The sequence below is a fragment of the Leptonychotes weddellii genome, chromosome 4 (assembly GCF_054177405.1).
Source record: "Leptonychotes weddellii isolate Sample4059 chromosome 4, ASM5417740v2, whole genome shotgun sequence".
In the NCBI taxonomy this organism is placed as follows: Eukaryota; Metazoa; Chordata; class Mammalia; order Carnivora; family Phocidae; genus Leptonychotes; species Leptonychotes weddellii.
Window position 1 is genome coordinate 122,288,105 of NC_138372.1, and position 9,704 is coordinate 122,297,808.

Below are 9,704 nucleotides of genomic sequence, written 5' to 3' on the forward strand. Positions count from 1 at the left end.
TAGGCTTAAATGTTGAGGAAGACCTTTTCTGGGACCAGGAAGGGCAAAGCTGCAAGGAAGCAGAGGAAGCCAGTTCCCAAAGAAAGGACTGAATAGAAGTACAGAGAGAGGTAGAGGAAAGGAAGGAGAGACGACCACATGGGGGGTGGGGGGGGGGCAGGGTCGGGGAGGAACAGTGGTTTTCTTGGTTTCTGGAAGCGACCTTGATTTCCACCAGCTTTCCAATCAGCAGGGCGAGTCTGGGTGGATCCAGGGTTTGCTTCCTTTCCTTCCTTGGATTCCAAAAGAACTCTCTTTCTGTGCACCACATTCCCCTTCTTAGGTCAGCTAATTTACACAATATTTTGTTCCTCATAACCAAGACTCTTCACAAGAACATTCATTTTGGTAGAAATTACCAAATTCTGGCAAAAGAAGGAGAGTTATGGCTGAATGTGTGATAACCTGCTTGTTCATGGGACTCACAGACTGAATTCAACAGTATCAACAAAATGAAGAAAAAGGTAGAAAAAGGGCAAATTTCAGAAATCCATAGTTAATTTCTAGCCACTGTCCTTAGCACCCATGTAAAAGCTCATTCCTTCCAATGGCCATTTGGGGAGCTCTGTGCCCCCTGAACCAGCATACAAGCTAGTTAAGAGGGAACGGGGTCAAAGGCAAAGTGGAAGAAATCATAAAATGCATTCTAAATGCATCAAGTTGACCACAGTAAATTCAACATCTGGGGCACAAGTTACTTCAGGATTATCCTATAGAAGAAATCAGCCCTGGGGTTACAAAGGTGGAAAAACGGAATTGTAAACGTCATCTGGAATTATCAGGGGATGGAGAATGTAAACAAGAAGGCAGTGGAGAGCTATGCATGAGTTTAATCAAGGGGTCTCCGCTGATTCGGTAAGAGATAGATGGTAGTGGAACATCAATGCAAGGAGACATCAAGAAGAAAGGGGAAACCGACAAATAAGGTAAATAGGAGAAAACAGTAATATTGGAAATACAGATAATATTTTAGATGTTTGATTTTACAGAAAACCAATTCAGAAGTTGATAATTTGGGGCACTTAAGTCATTAAGCATCTCACAGGCCCCAATGATTCCTGCAACGTGACTTAAAGAAGAATGTTAAAAATGATCACTCTGAGAAGTCTAAGAAACAATGTAGCATCTCTTGTAAAGGACTTTAGGGTCCTACTTGCTAGTGCTGAACTTCAATTAGCAGCAAAGACAAAGTGAAGAATACACACACTTAATGTTTACGTGGGAATATATAAGGAAAAGCAAGGAAGTGATAACGATAAGCTATTTATTTTGGGATAAACCACTGAGTTGAATTTGGTTGTGAGCACTTTTCTATGTGTTTTATATTTCACAGTAAGATTCAAAATACACTCACTGAACAGAGAACAAAATCAAATTAATACAGATGCATACAAAGTGTGGGTCTCCCTGCATTTGAGGTAGCCATTTTAGTAGGGAGAACAAGGAGTTCCTAGCAATGTCAAGTCCATTCAGTTATTCGAACTTCTCTATAATCCATATTCAGATGAAATTCCATTTTGCTGGTGACTAGTTTGTAATTCAACTATAGGGCGGCTGTTCTTGCACTTCTAGCTTCCCTATGGGAAGTTACACAAAGCTTCAACTTGCCTCAATTTACCTAACTTCTCCAATTTCACTGAAGTTTAAATATAATACAGAAAACTTCAGAAGCAAAAAGCCATGTTGCTGTTGGACCAGAACCGTCTCTAATAGATATATTATGAGAATTAGTTAAAACTATACAGCAAATTTTGTTAAAATTTTTCCAGCTTGGTTGGTAACCCTTAAATATAGTATCAAAAATAGGAATGTAAATCTGGGTTCCTCAAAACACTGACCAAAAAAGAAACCACTCACTAAATGCTTCTCTACCTTATATTTCCTCTTACTTTAGAAAAGTTATTCTTTTAAAACGCTGAATTGATTTTTTTATATTTTCCTTGTTTCTTACAAGGTCACCCCTAATCACTATAAAGAAGGAGGCATAAAAGGAGGAAGGAGGAGGAGGGAAGGAATAGGTAGGACACAGAGAAAGGAGGGGAAGGGTGAACGGTAAGCATGCTTACTATGTGCCAGGCGCTCTATCTGTGTATTATTATTCCGTTTTGCCCTCACAGTAATTTCTTGACTGAAAGTAATAAACCAAAGTAACTGCCGGGCAGTGCCTAGAAAAACATATTCTTCAACTATCATTGCTTTGGGGAGGCAAAACAATGCAGAGAAGAAGAATGCAGGCTCCAGAACTAGGCTGGTTGCCTGGGTTCAAATCTCAGCCTTCAGCCACTTAGCTGTGTGACCTTGGGGACATCACTTAATCTCTCTGTGGCTCAGTTTCTTCATCTGCACAATCAAAAAAACTAACAGCACCTACTTCAGAGGGACTATACAGAGCCTTGCCTGGAACATAATTTTTCACCATTATTAGTACTACTACGGATGACTTCCATGGAAACACATACTAACATTTATTTCACATTAGATTATATTCTTTAAAGCTTTCACATTGCACCCAGTTGTTATTTCACTGGCAACTCGAACCACACAGTCCAGACCAGAGGCTGGCACATGGTTAGCATTCAAACAAATACTTCTGAATGAAAGAATGAATGAATGAACAACTGTGGTAACTAAAAGTAGGAAATATGGGCATGAGAGGTAGAAAAGTTCAATAAAGCTTCCCAAATTCTGATCAAGAGGTACTCTCTGAAAGAGAAGACGTCATTTCTTTTCCCATTAAGTGGTGGAAATTTTCAGCAAAAGAGAATTGTCTGGAGTAACTTTAATGAGCCCAAAACAAACAAAAAAATATGTAGAGGTTTATATGAAGAAATAAACACATGAAAAGGAGAAACTTCCTTTGGAAATAAAAGCAAAGTTAATAAGCACTTCCTCCTAAATATGTCAAAGGTACTTGACGAACGAGGCTGCTGAATGATTACACTAAAACTGAGGTTTAACACTGGCACCAAGGAAAATGAAAAGGCTCTTTCTCTTTCAAAGTTTCTCTCAAAAAATTAAAGGCATGAGTCAATGCTCAGCATGTATGTGTAGAAAATAAGCAAACAGGAGAGGGGTGGATATGAACAGACTACCTGGTCGGGGCGGGGGGGGAAGCTGGCTGTCCCCAAAGGGCCTCCCAGGATATTCTCATTACGCTGACCCATGTCTGGCCCCCAGACACCTAACTCTCAGGGCATTCAAAACAGATCTGTCTGTCTCTCTTGTTTCCTCTGCTTCCTCCTCTTCACACACCCACTTGAGGTGTTAGACAAATATCTAAATCCCAAGTGCCAATTTATTAATTGACAATGTGGCATAAAAACTGTTGCCGAGTCTCATAATTCACGTCAGCAAATCATCCACAGTCCTGTCAGAGAGTGAAATCATTGCCTCAAGCCTGCTGGGTAAGCATGGACTCAAAACAAAGGATAGTTGACAGGATTAACCAACTATTTCAAGCACTTGGCAAAAGCCTCTCACATCCATCTCCATGGGAGCAAAGGCCTTGCTGGGACTGAAACCCTCAAAATCTACTGTCCAAGCTCCCTCTCCTTGGGACAGTTTCGGGGGCCAGTATTTGCTCCCTTGACTCAGTGATCTAAAAGATGTGGTCTTTCTTTATATAGGTTTTCTATTATGTTTGTTTTAATGTATTTCTATTATCTATGTTTTCATATATTTGTATGATATATGAATACATTAAATCAAATTACGATCGGGGCTTCTTGGCCTAGAAATGATTTAAGTGTCTTTAGCCAACTTTTAATCTGTGAGAATTATAAAATTTAGCTTTCAGAAGATAATCTCATGTCTCTGATTTCCAAGTTTTAATCAAAAGCCTTACTTTAACCTCCATGTATCAATACATAATATATTATTAATGGAGAATAGTCAGAAGAAAGGCAGGCAGGGGCAAGGGGCCCCGTCCTAAGAGAATTATTCTACACAACCCTGGAAGGAGCCCTACACCCTTTCCCACATGAACAACTCCCTGGTAGGTAGATGAGCACATGGACAAAAACCTGATTGGGTGACAGATGCAGGGAGGGTTAATCAGATTAAAACAGCCCGCCAACAATCTCATAAAAACCCCTAAATTTAGAAACGCCAACAGCAACCCTCTCAGGTGCCCTCCCTCTTCTTCGGGAGCTTTGTACTATCCCTCAATAAACTTAACTATCACTCAATAAACTTTGCTTTGGTGCCCACCACTCTTCATCTGGTCTACCTCTTCATTCTTCAAAGCGGCGTGACCAAGAACCATGGGCACTGAAGGAAAAGAAATCCTGAAACATTATTAGAAACAAGACCACCGGGACACCTGGGTGGCTCAGTCGGTTAAGGACCTGCCTTCGGCTCAGGTCATGATCCCAGGGTCCTGGGAGCAAGGAGCCTGCCACTCCCCCTGCTTATGCTCTCTCTCTCTCTCTCTGTCAAATAAATAATAAAAATCTTTTAAAAAAATAAGAGAGAAAGAAACAGGACTAAAAATGGTAGAGTATAAACTCAGTTATATATATATATATATTTTTTTTTAAAGATTTATTTCTTTATTTTGGGCGGGGAGGGCAGAGAGAGAGAATCCTCTAGCAGACTCCCCACTGAGCATGGAGCCAACTTCAGGCTCAATCCCAGGATCCATGACCTGAGCCAAAACCAAGAGTCTGATGCTTAACCAACTGACCCGCCCAGGTGCCCCTCAATTATATTTTTTAAGTGAAATGAAAAAGTGACTGCCTAAAGGAGCTAGAAAAGATCGGCAATACTCAATCTGTTCTGGTCAATTAATAAGACAGCACATATTGAGCCATCTTATGTACCTTTGCTTAATCTTCTTAAAGATATACAGCAAGAACAGGGACACGTACTGATGAATCATTCCTCAATAGCACTTACATAAATATTCTTATATTTTTGTTTCTATCACATCCAACATTGTTTTACATAATCCAGTGTTAAGAGGGCTCTTCCAACTTCACCCACTCCAGGTCCCCACTTCCTTCCCCCACTCCATCCGCTCAAAGATTTTAAGGTCTTTCCATACAAGAACCATATCTGATTTATGGTTATATTCTTTGGACCTGTCCACAAAATGCAGTCTGACGTGAGCAGGATGGACTATGTGACTGAATATCTATTCACTCAACTCAAACAACCTTAGATAACATGGTCTTAACAGCTGCCTAGAGCACATGGGACATTTTTAATTGAATACCAAAGATACAGAATCCCCTCCTATTGCTGATTTTATTTTTTTTTTTAAAGCACAGTTTTAACTTTAAATAATTCAGCATTTAGAGTTGATTTCCTCTGACTTCCAGGGCCAAGTGTCACTAGGACAGAAAAACCTCAGTTCTAAGTACATGTTTCCTTAATTAAGAAGACAGACTATAGCTAGTGACTGCTTGAGAAGACAGTTCACGTTTGCGGGAACAGAGATGGAGACTACCATGTTGCCTTTCCTGCTTACGCCTAATCCTTCCTCCAACTTTGTTTTCTCTATTAATTGGATAAAACAGCCTGTATGGGAGACAGAGAAGAGGTCTGTTTAACATCACAAAGATTCCTTCTATAATTATAGCATGGTTTGGGCTGACATCTTTTTAATGTGCTTTTTTTCAGCCTAGATTATTTTTCCTTTTGCAACCGTGAAATTTCCTTACATGTATAAAGAATATAACTAGTGTAAAGAAATTAAAAAATAGTAAAAACTATAAGCTAGTAAAACAAGTATTGAAAAGTTGTGTATTTTATCTTATGTATATTTTACCACAATAAAACTAATATTCAGAGTAACCTGTATAAGTCGGGAGACTAACATCATGAGCCAGTACATATGCAATCTATTACAGATACTTAATGGGCCCCACGTGAAGGAGAATTCCAACATCCTTACAAAAGCACCAAAGAAATTAAAGCATCAAAAACAAACAAAGTCGGACATTAAAAGGGAGGAATTCTGTATGCCATGGTTAAGCTGCTTCTTTTTACCAAAAAAAAAAAAAAAAAAGTAAGAAATGTCAAAATCATTTCCATATCCCTGAACCACAGTGTCAAATTATTCTTTTAATTTTATCCGTTACCCATGGGATACAAGAAACCCTCCCTTAAAAATAGGAATGCACTAGAGAAAAAGATTCCAAATGCAAGAAGAAGTATGTAGTAGACAAACACAACCATTGAACGTGGCATAATAATCTAATTAAGCACACTTGTTGTCTTAGACAGCGGCTAAGCTGCAGGGATGGTTCAAGCTCTCCTTACCTAAAGGAATGTGAAAAGGCTTGCAATCTGCAAGAAGCCACAGTAAGCATTAAAAAAGAAAGGAAGTTCTGGTAAATCTAAAACAATGAAATAACCTACTTTTTTAAAAGTTGTGTAAGCTTTTAACTGGACTCTAAAGTGCTATACAATCAAGCTGGCATAAAAAGAAATGAGAGCACCAACAAGATGTATATAAATTGTCAAAAGAATCCCAGTGAGCTATGTTTATTACACAATGCTTAAAATGATGCTAGTTCAGATATAATAAGCAAGCCATTTGGTTTTTTGGTACAGAGTAAATAATACATTGATTGCCAAACTTATTCAACCAATCATTCCCCACAAACGAAAACACAAAGTCATGCAATCTGAGGGTTTTGTTGATAAAACAAAAAAACTTTCATGCCAACAGAAGCACAGCAAATTTAAACCATGTTTGTCACTTTCAGAGCTATTCTAATCAACATGGGGGGTGCTGCAGGAGGGGGGACACACAAAAACACTGTGGTTTTATCGAAACTGCCACAAAAACTCTGCAGACTAATCTACAATATAAATGCAAAATGAAAAGCAAAGCTCCATTAACAAGATCTGGGCCTAAGCATGGATGTAGAGAGAGCTTACAAATTAGTACACATCAGTACACAGATAAGCATGTCATAATCACACCACGGTGTAACAACGTCCCACAGAACTGAAGGCAGGTCTCAGTCCAAGCGTGCAGTCAGTGCTCCTGGACGTGTCCCCAGCAGGACAACAGGCTCGGCCCACAACCACAAACTTGCAACTACGAGAGACATACTTACCCTGCATGATCAGGAAGGACTAAAAGGACAGAAGTACACAACCAGAATTTTCCAACAACCTTAAATGTATTCGTAAGATGATTATTTTGAATGCTATGCCTAAAAGTTGGAAGGCTACACCTAAAATAATTTAGGCAATATTTCAGGTCTGGTTTGAAGGAGTGGGCTCCCTCACCAGAAAAGAGGAGAATCCAGCATTAACCACGGCCCAAGTCGGGAAATAAATGCAACCACAACATACTTTAATTTGCCTCAGCTACTTAATAAGCAAGGAGAAATGAGGACATACTTTACATCTTCCAGCTTTTTGGTGATGACTGATCCAACAGATGAGAAAGCAGCTGACGCCTTCTGTCCAGCCTGAGATAAGGTTTCAGATGTCTTTTTGTATCTACATTGAATTATAAAAGAACAAAGAAAAGTTAAGCTAACCTTTTCTAATAGCAGTTATTTAAAGCACAATCACCAGCTCTTGGAAAGCGCTCAAAAATTAAACAAATTTTTTTTTACAACATCCAAACTCCTTCACAATCACCAGGTGGGCATCATCAACTCGCCTGCTCCTTACCCCTCATTCGGGTGCTGTCTTCAGCAGTGCTCTAGGATGGCCACATAGACAGATGCCTATAAAGGCAGGGCCAAGGAAATCAGGGTACAGGGCAAAAACAGTCACGGAGAAAAAATGAAAATGAGCCAGAGGCTGAAAGAAATTATACCTCTTACTCTTTTCCACTGAAGCCAAACAAAACAAAAATGAAATCAAATTCCTCACATGCCTTTTATAACTTTATCTCCTAAAAAGGGACCAGAAGCAAGGTAAGGCTCATGTGTACCTTATTATTCAAATAAATTATATGGACTATAAAGAATTTTTTTTTTTTTTTGCATGTCTGCAGAGCTACCAAATAAGGACTTGTAGACTCTTGGCAGAGTACGTATAAGCTGTGACACTCAAAATGACTTGAGTGTGATATTTGCTAGGACATAAAGCTAGCATTTACCACCTCCTTCTCCCCATCTACCCAGGGATTAGTGAAGGGAAAATAAAAACAAACGAATATGGTAGCCACAAAGAGGTTAAGATCCTCATGTTATAGAAAGGAATGCTTTGGCATTTTTACTTATCCCATCAAGATGAAACACTAAAACAAAAAGTTTATGGTGATACACAAAGAATCGTTTCCTGGACTTCTGCGGGTAGAAAGTGGCTCAAAGGGAATGGACACCCTAGTGCTGTCCTGTCAGGATGCCGTCAACCTCACTGCTGCTGGTCACCAGCTCAGCACCGGGGACTCAAGATACAAATGATAAAGAACACACTTCAGAATCTGTTCCTAGAAGCTTGCTCCTCCTGGTGCTGGGAAACAAAACTGCATCGTGATAATGCCATATCAAAATCTGTGTAATCAAAAAGACAAGAAGATTAATGGGCTTCTGCCACCAGCACCTATGAGAGGCGATGAGCCAAGAGTCTTATGCTACGTATAGAGCAGATGAAGGAAGACTTGGCTCTGTACTTGGTCAACCCGGAGTTCGAATCCTGCCCCCCACATTTTTGAGTTTTGTGACCTCAAACCTTACCTGATCCTGTTTCCTTATCTCAGGCTACCTCACCTCCCACCCTATTCGGTCATTTTGAGGACTACATGGCACATTTTTGGCAAGTCAATATACAACACTGTTGGAACTTATTTGTTATTACTTCAACTCACAGACGAGGCTGGGTTTTCTTTCTATCCCCTAGAATAGTGTGGAAGACCAGAGTTAGAGAAGAGTCAGGTACACTTGAGGACTGGGCGGGGAGAGCCCTGTGTAGTACAAAGAAAAGTTGCAGGAGCATCCTCATCCCCTTTCAATTCTCCCACCCAGACAAAAGGAGCAAAAGTGTCCTTTACATTCTCTGGAAAAAGGTATGATCAAGGGAACGTACGCAGATGTTGCTGTCACATCCTGCCAGCCTTTGGCAATGTTCTGTTTTAGTTCCTGTAGTGAATTGATCCCAAGTTTCCGTTTGATCTCTGCTAGATGCTTCTCTTTTGCTGCTAACACTTGAGACAGAGTCTGGATTTCTTCTTCTACCTATGAGGAAGGGGGTGGGGTAAAAATACAGCAAGAGTCATTCAATAAGTGAAGATTATTAATGCCAAACTGTGCTCAAAATTCTAGAGTCGTTTAAAACCATTTTTTGATTCATTTATCTGTCTCTTTAAAAACAACATATAGCGGGGCGCCTGGGTGGCTCAGAGGGTTAAGCATCTGCTTTCAGCTCAGGTCATGATCTCCAGGTCCTGGGATCGAACCCCATGTCAGGCTCCCAGCTCAGTAGGGGGTCTGCTTCTCCCTCTCCCTCTGCCTCTCCCCCTGCTTGTGGTTTTTCTCTCTCAAATGAATAAATAAGGGCGCCTGGGTGGCTCAGTTGGTTAAGCGACTGCCTTCGGCTCAGGTCATGATCCTGGAGTCCCTGGATCGAGTCCCGCATCGGGCTCCCTGCTCGGCAGGGAGTCTGCTTCTCCCTCTGACCCTCCCCCCTCTCATGTGCTCTCTCTCATTCTCTCTCTCTCTCAAATAAATAAATAAAATCTTTAAAAAAAAAAA

General features: G+C 40.3%; 1 protein-coding gene across 4 annotated transcripts in view; it reads right to left on the minus strand.

Moving 5' to 3' along the window:
• Positions 1 to 9,704, minus strand: part of TPD52 (tumor protein D52) — a 93,095-nt gene that overhangs the window by 10,084 nt on the left and 73,307 nt on the right. For 2 of the 4 annotated variants that reach the window (XM_081816178.1, XM_006727143.3), the window contains exons 3-5: positions 9,040 to 9,188; positions 7,399 to 7,500; positions 6,304 to 6,330 (exon numbers count right to left, since the gene is read on the minus strand). In XM_081816178.1, coding sequence (XP_081672304.1) covers positions 6,304 to 6,330; positions 7,399 to 7,500; positions 9,040 to 9,188 — 278 coding nt within the window. The remainder of the gene's footprint in view (positions 1 to 6,303; positions 6,331 to 7,398; positions 7,501 to 9,039; positions 9,189 to 9,704) is intronic. The other 2 variants (XM_081816177.1, XM_006727146.3) reach the window with 1 other exon arrangement.